The sequence below is a fragment of the Acinonyx jubatus genome, chromosome B2, assembly GCF_027475565.1.
Source record: "Acinonyx jubatus isolate Ajub_Pintada_27869175 chromosome B2, VMU_Ajub_asm_v1.0, whole genome shotgun sequence".
Lineage (NCBI taxonomy): Eukaryota > Metazoa > Chordata > Mammalia > Carnivora > Felidae > Acinonyx > Acinonyx jubatus.
Genome location: NC_069385.1, coordinates 113593278 through 113608664, shown reverse-complemented (window position 1 = coordinate 113608664; position 15387 = coordinate 113593278). Strand labels below are relative to the sequence as shown.

At 50.9% G+C, this 15387-nt stretch overlaps 1 protein-coding gene across 5 annotated transcripts in view; it reads left to right on the top strand.

Moving 5' to 3' along the window:
* ZFAND3 (zinc finger AN1-type containing 3) overlaps positions 1 to 6544 on the top strand; it is a 323061-nt gene extending 316517 nt beyond the window's left edge. For all 5 annotated transcript variants that reach the window (XM_053222859.1, XM_027057837.2, XM_053222858.1 and 2 more), the window contains one exon: positions 2546 to 6544. In XM_053222859.1, the coding sequence (XP_053078834.1) occupies positions 2546 to 2700 (155 nt within the window). In that variant the 3' untranslated portion in view covers positions 2701 to 6544. The remainder of the gene's footprint in view (positions 1 to 2545) is intronic.
* Positions 6545 to 15387: the final 8843 nt, after the last annotated feature.

The following is a 15387-nucleotide window of genomic DNA, read 5'->3' as shown; positions in this document are numbered from 1 at the left end:
CAGTGGATCATACCTGCTCAGCATTTGGGACAAGTTCCAGCATGTAACTTCCTTTTGGTGAGTGACCCTGACAGGAGAGGGGATTGACTTAATTTATTCCAGCTACTAACCTCAGTACAGCAAGTTGGGAAGCTAGCCTTCTAGAATTTGCCCAGACACTCTTCCCCAGTGAATTACAATGCCATATATTCTAATTGTTACCCGTGCTACACCCAAGTGTAGCTGCTGTGTAGTGGTTTTTACCTTACAGAAATCAAAGCCAAGTGTCAAGTTGTGTCTGACAGAGGTACACAGAACTCGGAGGGAGAAATGAGGTGTTTCTGGCTGGATGGAGAATCCTCGGGTGTGTAGAGAGAGCATCAGGCAGCTGTTGTGGTTGTCACGCCCTGTTTCCTTTTCCACACGGAGCCTGAGGCTCTCAGATCCCTGAGGGGGGCTGCTCTGTAGCCAGGGGAAGGCAAGCTAAGCAAAGTTGTGCGGGGTGTGTAGTGAGGACAAGGCTGGAGCCTCTCCCTTCTGCCCCACTCTGCCTTTGACTAATGAGGTGTTAGGCTGAGCCAGGGCTCAGTTAATTTCAGAGGTAATCCATTTCCTGCTACTTTGATTCAGCCGGCACCATTCATCAGAAGCAGAGAAGAGCCCCTGGGACCTTCTCCTACATCATCTCAGTATATTGAAAACAAGGAGGGAAGGGGGCAGTGGGGGTTCTCCCGCCCTTTTTATAGATGCCGAAGTTCCAGAAGCATGTCAGGACTTGGTGGCAGAAAATGCCTACCAGCATGTCATGGTGCCAGGCTGCCAGCGCCCCATCAGAGCCCTTCTCCCCACAGGTAGGCTTGCCCCAAAGGACAGCTGTGCTGGTTAGATGGAGGATGTATATTGAGGCCATCCACACTTAGGCTGGGAAGTCCTTTAGGACAAAGACAACACTATCCAATATCTTCGAGTAATGAACTTATCAGTAAATATGACACATGAGCTCATTAATCTTAACTTTGCTTTTGGACCAAGTGGGAACTCGGCTTCTCAGGAGACAAAAATTTCATCTCTGTTCTTTTCCTTAAACCCAGTCCCAATTTAGAGTCAAACATATTGCCCTGCTCTCCCTGGGAAGCAGTTAATAATGTGTTTTCTCTCACAGCGGATGGTCCAGTCAGCCTGGTCACTCAGGCTCTTGGGCCCTGTGCACGTGCTCTATGCACAGCATGGGCTTTAGGGCATCAGAGCAGGGCTGTGAGGGTCAGTTGAGGAGTGTTCTCTAGATGAAGTTAACCTTACAGGTTAGGCTGTTGAAACTGTCGCCTGTCCTGGCCACTCAGTCTTTGCTTCAACCAATGTTATTCTTCTGTGAAAAGAAAAGAAATGGAGGCTGTGGAGATGGATGAAGGGAGTGGCTGGCCGTTCGCTCTGAGCAGTGAGATCTGGGCGCAAAAGAAATCTCTGGGAAGAGGTGGTGGTTTCGAGGAGAGCCTTGGCCTGGTGGGGCTGTTGTGGGATGCCTGCCCGCGCACACAGGGAGAAGAGGTTTAGGGAAGATTCGCCTACAGGTCGGTCCTGTGGACCTGGTCTAGGCCTGTGGCCACATAGACTGATGGGATGAATGGGGGCAACGGGCCAGCCAGCACTGGCAGGTGGCTTCCCAGCCTGGATCTTTCCCTCCCCCCTCCCTGACAGAGAGGGCCAGACAGACCTTGGAGACATCAGCAGTTCTAGAAATGGAGCAGAATGGGGAGGGAACAGGCCACATCCTTGGCAGCTCTGTGTTACCTTTGTCCTCTGAGCCTCCTGCTGACTGCCTGAGGGCCACCTCTTATTATTTCCTACCAGAGGGCCTTCACCTGCACCATCTCCTTGCTCTGTTGGCCTCTCCTCAGTCCTTTGTTCTGCCAGGCTCATCAGTGTTTCCCTTGATTTCTCTGCTCCAGGAAGAGGGAGCAGTCCTGTAGCCTCCTACCTACCAGGTGGAGTTAGAAGCCTCAGGCTCCTTTGAGATGGCTGGCGATATGTAATACCTTTTCTGGCACTCGAAATAATCCCCTTTTCTTTGAGAGTCTCCGTTCACTTGTGGGCTGTGGTTTGATCACACCCACTGTCCCCCCTAAGCCCTCACTGTACAGGATGTAATTTAAGCCATAATCGTTTCTGCTCCGTCTCTGCCTCTTAGAAATGGTGGGTGTCCTGTGGCTGTTACAGCTTGCCCAAGCTGGGAAGGTGCTGAGCTGGCAGCTTTTTGCCCTCCCGCCTGTTTGGTGGGGAGGGAGGGACTCAGACCCCCCCACCCCCACCGGGAAGGGGGCAGCGTGTCTCACTGCAGCAGTGAGAAGTCACTGGCCTTCTGAGGTCCTGGAGGAGGAGCTGTGGTAAAGGCCCCTTCCTCCCAGGCGGCCGCTGTGTAAACTCTCTCCGGTGGCAGGAGTGCCTGCTGTGCGCCACTGTCTGCTCACTGAGATGCCCCTCCATCCTCCAGGCCAGAACGAAAGCTGGGGTTTGGACATTTGGGGGCCCACCTAACAGTCTGTTTTCTTTGCTTCTCCCACTGTTGCAGGTTATGTGTTCTGTATGTTACATCGCCTCCCCGAGCAGCATGACTGTACATTTGACCACATGGGCCGCGGCCGAGAGGAAGCCATCATGAAAATGGTGAAACTGGACCGGAAAGTGGGGCGCTCCTGCCAGCGCATTGGGGAGGGGTGCTCCTGAAGGCCAGGCATGGCCGCCACATGACGCTGTTCTTAGTTCACTAATGTTAGCCTTATTTAGGACAAAGTCAGCCAGACACCTTGTACTGGGCACGCGTCAGACTACAGCCAGTCCGTTTCCTTTCTTTAGCCAGCCATCCTGGTACTGTAGTGTTTAGGGGTTGATGGTGGTTGAAATTGATTTCTGGCTGGTTACTAAGGTGCCTGCTAGCCATTGTATAAAATTAAAACGTGAAGAATATTTTTTTTTGAGCATGGCTAGTGGATTTAAAACAACACATACCTGTCACTGCTGGAGTCAAACTTATAAAAAGCCTTAAGCGGAAAGTGTTCCAGACGGAGACTCTGAGTTAATAGAGGAGTAGAAGCTGGTGTTACAGTTCCCATGACGCACATGGCTTTGCCAGAAACTCTGGTTAATGTTCGGCCTTTCACCTCTTCACTTATCCTTAGTCCCAGTAGCCAGGATACCTGATGGCCACGCGTGCCTTGGCCACAGGAGGCTGTTGAGATTGGCCACGTGGCTGGGCTGGGTGGTGGCTTTGCTCTCCCACAGAGCTGGAAATGGGGGTGGGGGGGGGCAGGTTCTTAGGAAAATTTTTTTACCTGACTTGCTATGAAAAAACTCTCTCATCACAGGAGAAGAGAAACAATAACCTCACTTTGAAAATTAGTTCCATTCAAGACTAGTCCATGTACAAGACCCATCTTTTCTACACAGGACCCACGGTCGTGAGAAGCAGCCAGGGCGCACCCTGACCCCACTGGCTCTGGTTTGCCATTTGCCAAGTGCAGGGATCTGGCAATTGATCAAATAAGGCTAATTACAGCACAGCAGCTGCGGCTGGGATCTACAAACTGGCCTCTGCAGCTAAATTTCTATATTGGGATTTTTTAAAAAGACATTTCATGGCCAACGGGAATCAGTAGGAAGGCTGGGGAGAGTCTGGGAAGCTGCTGTCTGCAGACTCTGCCCCTTCCAGTGGCACCCACTCAGCCCTCTGTGGGCCGAGAGGATGGTGCCATGGCCTTGCCCCTTGTGTCTGTGCAGCTCTGTAGTCCAGGGACAACCTCTACCACATAGGTTTAGGACGGACAGGCAGCATACGCCAGAGGAGCTGTGGGTTGATCTGTCTAGAACAGTGGTTCGTGGCCCGGCCCAGCTCTGAGAGACCTTTGCTCTGGCAGTGGGGTGGGAAGGCACATTTATCAGCCTGTCCCTCTTCATGCGGGCAGAAAGGAGTCAGTAGCCACGATAGCTCAGGCCAGGTGGGGAGGGTGGCTCTGGGCCTGTTTGCCCGTGTTAGGGAATCGTCACCGGTCGGGTAGGGGCGGGGAGGGTGGACAGGATTAAGATTCCTGCCTTAAGCCTGAACAGGGTTGAGTGGCCCAGAGACCCCATCTGGTCCAGGCTGGTGAGAGTCGGAGGCTCCTGCAGAGGCGGCTTGGATCTGCCCACACACAGGCTACTGGAATAGTTAACCCAGCAAACTTTCCCTTTTATACCACAACAAGCAGCTCGACTCTGTCTGCAGTTCACAGCTACACACCTGCAACTACAAGTGGTTTTGATCCGGAATACTGAAATAGGAAATCATGCTCTTCCCAGCCTCTTCCTTCCATCCCACCCCCACCAGAGTGGAATCCGCTGCAAAATCTCCAGCCTTATTCTTGCTTCAGGACCCAGACTGGTGTCTTGCTCTAAGGCAGCCCAGGGCAGAGGGGCCAGGTCTGCCCGCGTTTACCACTGTTGTCAAGCCACGGCCCTCTGGCCAGTACATGGCCATCCTCAGTGAGGCGGCCGCCTAGGCCCCCCCCCCCGCCAAGCTCTGATCCCGAAGAGGCCACCCACGCGCCCTTCCGGCCCTCCTCAGGCCCCACCGCTGCTGCTTCGAGGCAGGGATGGGAGGCAGGCTCTCTGGGGAGCCTGGTGGCACACAGGGCTCGCAGCCCATGTTCACTTCCTGATGGTAGAGCTGGGGGTGGGGGGAGGGCTTGTTCCCCTGCAGTATCTGTTCTGTGAAGTTTGTTAAATGTAAGGAAAGCTTAAATTCTTGTATCTTTAAAAGAGAAGATCTTATTTAACCCTTTTGTGTTTTAGATTTACTTACACACATAGCCTAGAGCTCAGTTTTAGTTTTAACATTGTGAAAATATTAAAAGAATCTTGTAACTTTATTCTTTTTTCTCCTGCTGAAAAAAAATTAAACCAATCGTATGAAAGTTTGGATTTCTCTGTTTCGCCAGTTCTCCGAAGTGCTACCTGTATAACCAGAAAAACGGTACAGTGTCTCCCTGGCCAGAGCTAGGAAGAGATGAGGGAGGAGGTGGCTCTTGTGTGCAGCGTCCCCTCCATTCTCTCCGCGGGGGGGGGGTCAAACGTCCAGACTAAACAGTTGCTCTCCTTGTTTCTGTTGGCGGGTTGTGCCTTGGGAGCCCCCCGGGCTGACCCTGGATGAAGGTGTGCCTGCTGGGCCAAGTCTTTGCTGGCAGCAAGGAGGTCACCCATGTAGGGGAGATAGGAAGAAATAAACACCAGCCCTGAGGGAGTCCCTCAGTTGTGCCTGCCTTAGGGGTGCCTGGGTCCTGGGGGGCAGGGAGGGGCAGCATCTCAGAGACCCAGATCCCACCCATGGGAGGATCCAACTCTGGTGTGGAGGAGGCATTCGATACGTCTTCAGGTGTTTGAAAATGTGGCAGGAGAGTAGCATCCCTCCTTCCCACCTTTAGGGCAGAATATTTGACCACACAGTTGCCATGAAGATGATGAGAAATCCTAGGAGGAAATTAGAGGTGTATGGTGGAGGGGAACAGGCAGATGTGTGCAAAGAGCACAGGAGTGTGGTGGCCTTGGAACCCGCTAAATGCACCTCTGTCCCTGGTTAGCACCTCCTGTTGATCTGGGAGGTTTTGTTTCTGCCAGCAGGAGCCCACAGCCAGAAGAGATGGCTCTGGAAAGAAGCCACAGCAAGGAACAGGAGCAGGAAGCCCACCCCCACCCCGCAGGCAGATTGGGGGTGGGACATGGTCCTCAAGGCAAACTGAGAGAGCCCTCTGGCTCCAAAGAAGGAACGAACTGAGAGCACTCCAGCAGTCAGCAGAGCAACAGAAATACCCGGGAAAATTCTGCAGCTGTCTCAAAAACGTATCTCCTTTACAGCCATTCTCAAACCTGCCTAAAGGAGGGCTCCAGAAGAAGAGGAATAAGAAGAGAAAAACGTGGAGGCCTGGAAACTCAGGAGAGGACTGGGAAGGGATGTCACGGGGGATGCAGCCAGCTGTGGGTGGTGTGGGCAGTGAGAGTCTCATGGGTCTCAGAGGGTCCACACTTGATCCATGCCTCTGTCCCAGGGTTTGGGCATGAATCTCATAGATAGAAAAGTAAGCAAATTAAAATAGATCATTTATTAATGCCACACAAAAAATATTAAGAGGAGCCCAGAGACCTTACATGACTCAGCTGTGATTGTTATAAATAATGATGAATGTTGCTCTGGCAAAAACTGGTGACAGAACTCTTCGGAGACCAGAGTACGTGCATGCGTATGTATAGAGTATAATGGGGCTACGTTCTCATCGTCCTTAGTGGGAAGTTAAATAATGTGTAAACTGGAAAGTCAAGAGAGCAATGTGAGCATGTTATTTAGAAATGTGGAGGTATAGGCGCTTGGGTGGCTCAGTAGATTGAACATCTGACCGGCTCAGGTCATGATCTCCTGGTTTATGAGTTCAAGCTCTGTGTGGGGCTCTGCTGACAGCTCAGCCTGGAGACTGCTTTGGATTCTGTGTCTCCCTCTCTCTACCCCTCCCCCTGATCTCTCTCTCTCTCTCTCTCTCTCTCTCTCTCTCTCTCAAAAATAAACAGTAAAAAAAAATTTCTTTTTAATGTGGAGGTAAATGCAGAAGAAAACGCTGGAAGTTTAGTGGTTTTCTGTGGGGGTGGAGGATGGGAATTCAGCAAGCCTTATATTTTCTATTTCTAGGACTATACACATGTGCAACGTTGATTTTTTTTTTTTTCCTTAAGTTTAAAAACTGACAGAAGGGACCAGCTCTCCCAGGGAGGTCAGGATGATGGGTTTTCAGAAGCCAGCCTGTCCAGCATTCCCCAAAAGTGGATTTCAAGAAGCTCAGGTCCTTGGTGATGCCAAGTGGAAAGCCGATTTCCTGGTCAGAGATGTTTTAGAAGATGCAGGTGGCTAGTGCATCACAATACGCAGCCCATGACTTATTTTTACCTCCGGGCTTTCTCATAATCACACCTTGGGACAAGTTACCCCTGTTCTTTGAGCACCCTCTGTGTGCTGGGGGTTAATTCTAGCCAGGCCTGCCTGGCTTACATGGATCTCTGATGTGCTGTCCCAGTGACCCATAACCTGAATCACCTGGCACATTCCCGGAACTTCACATTTCCCTTGACTTGCATCCTGTTCCCCAAGTTTACATGTCAGGGTGTTTCCGATCAGTCACTGGAGGGACTTTGAAATGGATATAGCAAGCCAGGAGCAAGAGGTTGGGGAGACTGGTGGGCTTCGGCAAAGAACATACAAAATAAAACTGATGGCTTACCCTTAGGATGTGCGAGAGAGGGCCTGGCTGGGAAGGGGCATGTAGCCACTGGGCTTTAGGGGCTGATCTCATGGGTTTGGGCAATTTAGCTGTTGGCAAGTGAGATGCTCCCCAGACTGGGGTCTCTGGTTTCATGCGTGTGGGTAATAGGTTTGTGCATGACCCCTTGTTAGGTACTTGGGAGGCCAGGCTGGCTGGTCCAGTGGTTCCTAGGACTCCATCCCTACCTCACCATCTCCAGGCAGCCCTGTTCTGATCTCCCAGGGCTGGGAAGGGCTTGAGCTGTTGTGGGGAGGAGTGTGGATTTGTTGGGGGGCGGGGGCCAGGGCTTTGGAAGGTTTGGGAGCAGGCAGGCCACAGGGTCAGATGTCAGAATCAGCTGACCCCCAGGTTAGGGGGAACTGTGGTCTTTGGCCCACCAGGCAGCAGAAGGAGGTCGGGAGCAGAGGGTCCCAGATTAGGAGGGGAGGGATCTGCTCCATGTGACACAGTGACCAAAAGGAAAGGGGATGTCACCAGGACACAGGTCCCAAAGGCAGAAGCTTGTGTACACCTTGTGAGCCCCATCGGGGGCCCTTCCAGCTCGGAGCCCTGCCTGTGGGGACCCTCATTCAACCCTTGGAATGTGCTTGGCACCAATTCCAGGTACTGGTGACCAAAAATAGTGCCTACTTTGGCTGTGGGGATGGGACAAAAGAACAGGATAAATGTATGCTACAAAATGGGGAAGGTGGCTAAGAAGCACAGGGCCTGTGGGCTTTTCTCTGAGATGGGGACCATCAAGGATTTGAGCCACAGGGGACACAGTCTCCCTGCCTGTGTGCAAGGGAGGAAGCGGGAGGCTGGGGAGGCTACTTGATATCAGGCAGTGGATGGTGGTGGCACAGAACTCAGGGGGCGAGAAGTCAGATTGTGAACTTGGGTTGAAAGTAGTGAAAACAGGAGATGCCAACAGATGGGCTGTGGGTGAGAGACAGGAGGACCTCAAGGCTCTGGCCAGAATGAAGGGCCAGAGGTGTCATTAATGAAGGACTCTGGTGGGAACACGGTGGGGTGGACACCACAGACTGAATGTCCGGGTGGAAATGTGGAGGGGACACCCGGTATACAGCTGCGGGCTCAGTGGAGACATCCTGACTAGAGATGAGCATTTGTAAGTCCTTGGCACACAGCCAGTACTTCAGGTCCCAGCCTGGTCACTGAGGGAGGAAAGGAGGTAGACTGAGGCTGTGCCAGGGACATTGTGGTATTGCAAGGTCCTGGGAGATGAGAAGAAGCTGCCAGCAGAAGGAGGAGACCCAGAGAGAGGGGAATCCTGATGAATTTCAAAGAGAAGGGAGTCCATGGGGGTGCTGCCTGGGCACCCAGCGGCCAGAGACCTGCCACCGGGGAAAAAGCTGGAAAGCCCCACTAGGGTTTTGCTGCACTAACAGCAGAGAAGGGAGCAGTAATGGAGTGGGTGTGGAGGCAGGAGAGAAGTACTGTTTATGCTGAGGGAATGATCCATCAGAGCAGGAGAGGTAGGGGGCATAGGACGCAGGGGTAAGTCAAGAGTGGTGCCCAGAAGACGCAGTGCACAGGCGGGCAGGTGGAAGCTGTCTGTTCTGTTCGCTCATGCAAGTGGGAAGCAGGGTCATCAGGTGCAGGGAGGTTGGATAAGGAGCAGGAAAGGTTTGATGGAGATGTTAAAGGTGGACTTCTACTGAAATGAAGTTTTAGCTCTAGGCCCCTCACTCACCAAGACCCCTTCTAAGTCCTGATGGCCGGCCTTGGCAGTGAATCTGCCTCTGCCCACGGTTTTATAAAATTTGCAAGGGTGAGATTCTGTAGCTGCAGTTGGTTAAAGCTGGTCTCTCTCCACTCCAACTTCCTCTTCTGTTGGGTGGTGCTGAGGTGATGTGGGCATTTTGGGGATTTGGCCAAGGTGAAGTCGAGTTGGGGACATATTTGGAGTGGGTAGGATGTATTTGTGTGGTTTGCTGTCACTTCGGTGTTTACTGGGTTATTGATGGTCTTCCTGGGGAGAAAGGATGGCTTTCAGAAGGACACTTCGCTGCCGGCCATGCTGATCACCATGCTGACTAGAAGGAGGGGAGGCACGGAAGGGAGACAAGATTTGGAATGTTTGGGAGGCTCCTGGATGGCTCACTCGGTTAAGCGTCTGACTCTTAATTTCGGCTCAGGTCATGATCTCATGGTTCGTGAGTTTGAGCCCTTTGTCGAGCTCTGCATGGAAGGTATGGAGCCTGCTTGGGATTCTCTCTCTCTACCCCTCCCCCACTCGTGCACACGCTTGCACTCTCTCTCTCTCAAAATAAATAAACTTAAAAAAAAATGTTTGGAGCCAGAGGCTAGTCTGTGGAAAATTCTTCCAGTCATTGGATGTGTAAACTTACAAGCACAAGACTTGATTCTCATCCATGCCTGCTCAAGATGGAAATCTCCTCTTGTTAGGAGCATGCTGGGCTGTGCGGCACATACAACTGTAAGTGCATGTGCCTTGTGCAGTGCAAAGCGTGTGAAAGATTAGCCTAGGAATTCCCGATATGTCCTGGAATCCTACATCTCACACGTGGAAGAAACCTAATGGTGGTTTCCTCACATTTGACAAAAGTTCCCAAAACTTATGTCCGTGCCAGTGTGAGTTGTGAAGAGGAAAGAAATGTGAAGTATCAGTAATTCAAAGTTTGATCAAGGGACAGAAGATTGAGGAATCTTTCTGCTCTTGAATGGCATCAGGAAATCATGCAAAGGGTGATCCGACAGCACAGAGCCCAAGCCTTATAGACGCGCAGCACAGCCACTGAAACCATTGTGTTGTTTTTCTAGAATTCTTGATGTCTGGGTATGTGTCAACTTTGAAAAATGGGTGATTCGCTGTGATTTCTAATTCTTCATCTTTGAGCCTGACTTTATAGTCATATTCTTTATTCTTTTTCCTAAAGAGGGCCCCATAAAGACTGGGAGAGAGTTGAAGGCATGAAATGGTGGCTTAGTTCCCAGCAAGACCTGAGGGGCCCCACAGCCCTTCCCCTGTGTCACAGGCCCAGATGAGGAGCTTGGGTCTGAATGTAAGTCAGCTAAATAGTTAAGCACTCGCTTGCGTCAGCCAACAGACTCTCCTGATGAGGAAGCAGTGTGCTGGTGTGAGCACCTTGTCATCCCACAGGCTGGCACTTTGAGTAGCACTGGATGAGAAATGTCATGAAGATACCAAGGAGCCCTTCCCCTTGAACATGTGCTGGCTATGGAGACTTGCTTTTCTGATGACTAGCATATGGCAGGAGTGATGCTTCCTGGCTCCAGGCTAGATCTAAAAGGCATAGGATAAGACTTCCACTGGACTCTCTCTCACACATGTGCCTTGGGAGCCCAGGGCTGATAAGTGAGTCACATCCTCTGGGACAGTGATGATTAAAAAATGGAAAATAAGTGTTCACAAGCATGTGGGGAAATGGGGACTTTCATCCATGGATGGTAGGAGTGTACAATAATATGGCCATTGTAGAAAACTGGTGGTTCCTCAAAAAGTTAAACTGAAATTACCATATGCCAGCAATTCCACTCCTTGGAATCCACCCCAAAGACTTGGAAGCAGGGACTCCAGCATGTGTGTGCACACACATGTTCACGACAGCTCTATTCATAATAGCTGAAAGGTAGAGACACAGCCCAGGTATTCATTAGAAGATGAACAGGAAAACAAAAGGTGGTATAGCCATACAATTCGGCCACAAGAAGAAATCAAGTACACATGCTACAATGTGGACAAACCTTGAAAACATTATGCTAAGTACAACAAGCCAGTCACAAAAGATCACATGTTACATGATTCTGTTTAGGTAAAATGTCAGAATGGACAAATTCATAGAGACTGAAAGCAGGTGGGTGGTTACTAGGGGTTGGGGGGAGAGGAGAATGGGCACTTAATGGGTATGGGTTTCCTTTTGGGGTGATAAAAATGTTCTGGACTTAGAGGTGCTGTTTGTACAACATTGCAAATATACTAAATGCTACTGAATTGTTCATTTAAAATGGTGGGTTTTATGTTATGTGAATCTCACCGCAATTAAAAAAAAGCCTGGCTGCCCCAAAGCCGGTGTACTGGAGAGACCATGTGGAGAGCCCAGGATGAGAGAGGGAAGTCCAGGAGCCCAGCTGTCTGAGTCCCCAGGGCACTCGTCAGATACGTGGGGAATGAGCAAGTCTTCAGATGAGCTGGTCCAGCCTTTCTGTCTGACCCAAATGATACCAAGGGGAACAAAGATGGCTGTCTTCACTGAGCCCTTAGCAAACTGGAGATCTGTGATCAAAATAAGTGTTTTAGGCCACTAGGTCCTGGGAGGGTTGGTCTGCAGTAATGTGAGCTGAGCAGGTGATGTCCGACAATTGCAGGGAGTCCCCAGCCCCCTGGGCATCACAATGGCAAGTGGGTTCAGCCAGCCAGGTTCTTGGAGGGTGGCACTGGGGATCAGAGGTGGTAGTGCCAAGCAAGGACAGCGGAGCACTGTGGACCAGACAGCTGGTGGGGGGTTAGATGAAGGGTGAGGGCACCCCAGGGTGCCCAGGGTAACCAGGAACAAGTGTGTGGTGGCAGCCGTCACGATGGACTCAAGCAGGTGCTGATGAAGCAGTGGATTCTGGCACCTTCACTGAGCTCCTCAACAGTGACCGACCATCCCCTCCCAAGTTCGCCTGATCAGCTCCAGTGGCAGGGGGGGTAGCCCTGACCCCAGGAGGCAGGACACAGATCTTGTCCAGCTGGGCCTCTCCCAAGTGCCTCTCTGCCAAGGGACCCCCTCCCTCTGGCCTGCTCCTTTGCTGGGGAATGTGGAAGATTTCTCCATCCTGGACACTCCCCTGGGGGCTCACAGAAGTCCTTGAGAATAATCTGTGGAGCTTTTACAAAAATTTCCATGCCCAAATCCATCCAACACCAGGTCAACCAGAATGTGTCAGGTAAGCATGGCTATAGATGTTTGTTGAAAGCTCCCGAGGCCATTCTGGGGTGCAGTTAGATTGAGGCCGCTGCTCAAACGCAGCAGCATCCTGCCCCATTCTTTTTTTTTTTTTTTTCCAAATATATGAAATTTATTGTCAAATTGGTTTCCATACAACACCCAGTGCTCATCCCAAAAGGTGCCCTCAATACCCATCACCCACCCTCCCCTCCCTCCCACCCCCCATCAACCCTCAGTTCTCAGTTTTTAAGAGAACTGCTTTGGCTCTCTCCCACTCTAACCTTTTTTTTTTTTCCTTCCCCTCCTCCATGGGTTTCTGTTAAGTTTCTCAGGATCCACATAAGAGTGAACACATATGGTATCTGTCTTTCTCTGTATGGCTTATTTCACTTATCACACTCTCCAGTTCCATCCACGTTGCTACAAAGGGCCATATTTCGTTCTTTCTCATTGCCAAGTAGTATTCCATTGTATATATAAACCACAACTTCTTTATCCATTCATCAGTTGATGGACATTTACGCTCTTTCCATAATTTGGCTATTGTTGAGAGTGCTGCTATAAACATTGGGGTACAAGTGCCCCTATGCATCAGTACTCCTGTATCCCTTGGGTAAATTCCTAGCAGCGGTATTGCTGGGTCATAGGGTAGGTCTATTTTTAATTTTCTAAGGAACCTCCACACTGCTTTGCAGAGTGGCTGCACCAATTTGCATTCCCACCAACAGTGCAAGAGGGTTCCCGTTTCTCCACATCCTCGCCAGCATCTATAGTCTCCTGATTTGTTCATTTTGGCCACTCTGACTGGCGTGAGGTGATATCTGAGTGTGGTTTTGATTTGTATTTCCCTGATAAGGAGCGACGTTGAACATCTTTTCATGTGCCTGTTGGCCATCCGGATGTCTTCTTTAGAGAAGTGTCTATTCATGTTTTCTGCCCATTTCTTCACTGGGTTATTTGTTTTTCGGGTGTGGAGTTTGATGAGCTCTTTATAGATTTTGGATACTAGACCTTTGTCCGATATGTCATTTGCAAATATCTTTTCCCATTCCGTTGGTTGCCTTTTAGTTTTGTTGGTTGTTTCCTTTGCTGTCATCCTGCCCCATTCTAAGAGGGCACAGAGAGTGAGTGTATTTTGTAACCATCAAAACACTAATTCTCAAAGTGGTGTATCCCAGCTAACAACTCTCTCAATTTGCAGATTAAAAAGGTACTGGGGTGGGGACACCGGCCTGGCAGTAGGTGGAGTGTGCGACTCGATCTTGAGGCTGTGAGTTTGAGCCCCATGTTGGATGTAGAGACTACTTAAAAATAAAATCTAAAAAAAAAAAAGTACTGGGTGGATTTCTTCAAAAATGTCTTCCCATTTTTTCCCCTTTAAACTTTGGAGCCTGTAGAAGATAAGCAACAGCATGTGACACAGGACATCGGACTCTGCCCCAAACAGCAGTGTGCTTTTCTTCTGTGGGCATCTGTTGGGTTCTAAACAGATCACCCATGAGCACCTCCTCCTCGGGTGTGGGCAGGACCAGGGGCAAACCACTGACCTTGAGCAGCCGTGTGGGGAAACCCCAGCAGGTGAGCCAATGGCACCAGGGTTTTAGGCTGTTGGGGTGGCACACCCTAGCTGGGGTGGGCCCTTTGATGGAAACAGAAGGAGACATCTTAACAATGCTGCAGATGCCAACCAGGCCCAGGAGACAGCACTCGCTGGTTAGGTGCCCCAGATCCCACGGGGCAGGGATGACACAGACTCAGGAGGGACGTGGTGGCCTGGCTACTCCTGACAGCTGGGCTGACTGGAACCAGGCATTGACTTACCGCTGCTGCACCTGATGATGCCTTGAGGCCACAGGAAGAGCACCCAGAAGCCCCCCAGCCTCCCCGGCAGTGGATCACTGGTGTGGAAATGCAGGATGCAAGACTGGTGCTGCTCCCTGTAAACCTGACCGGGTGGAAGGCCTGAACACGGAGGAGCCAGGGCCCCCGGACAAAGGAATTTGTCATCTTGGAGCCTGTTGTGATCAGGAAAGGTCCTGCCCGGCATTAACCAAGGATCAAAGCCAAACGGGTTTAAAAAGCAAGAGGAAAGTGATTTCATGGCCAGAGAATATTACTGGGAAAAGAGTTTACAAAGGATGTGACGTAAAATTGTGTCGGAATCCCACTAAGGAAAAAAAGAGCCAGGGCCTCTGTGGAACCATGCCGTCTCCAAGTCTGGAGCATCGTAGACCAACATGTATCTCCTGTTCTCACCAGAGGCCCCGCCCAGGTAGGGTCTGTTACCCTATCCCCCCAAAACCCCTATGTTCCTATCAGGTTCTCCTGCTTGGCTTTCCCCTTGTGGCTGTTCAAGGTCAATGTTTGCCCCCGGCCCCGCCCACCAACCCCCGGGATCACACCCCTGAGGGAGAGGTGCTCAAGATGCTCTGGGCTCACGTTTCCAAAGGGCACCGAGAGGCATCTCCAAGGAGAGCATCAGATCGGGGAGCTGAGGCCTGGGGACTATGTGCCTATGAAGTACAGCGCAGAACTATGTCTGGAGCAAGAGAAATGCAGACCGGGCCACCGCATTAGGCCAACAGGTAATCACAACAGCTGGCATCTATGACACACCTACTTGGAGCCAGGTGCTGTCCCAGGATACTGTCACACACTGATGTCACCCTCCCCAGTTGTATGGAATGTCACTCTCGGCTGGGAGAGGTGAGGTGACGGCGATTGTCTGCCTGAGGTCCCGGCTGCTTCTCTCCAGAACAACAGCAGCTGCTGGACACTGTGTGGGGCCCCAGCAGGAGGACCCAGCACATCCCCTTCTGTCCCCATGCTTTATGCAGAACGTGCCAGCAGAGCCATGACCACTTGAAGACTCACTGTGTGTGTCATTCTGAATGCCCTCCGTTTGTGGTATATCTTGTTCTGTGTGTCAAGGTCAAATCAAGCTCATGGTTTTAGGCAATCCCTCTGTTGCTGATCTTTCACCGTTTCCTGAGTTTCTCAAATCTCCTCCTGGTTTTCCACTCTGGTTATTTTTATTTTCAAGCTCTGTATCTTTTTGGTCATTGCTTGTGATTTAGAGGAAGGGGGAGGCAGTGTGTGCTCATTTTACCTTACTGCACACGCTAAATTTTAGTCAAGACAGCCAGATTGTACTCCAA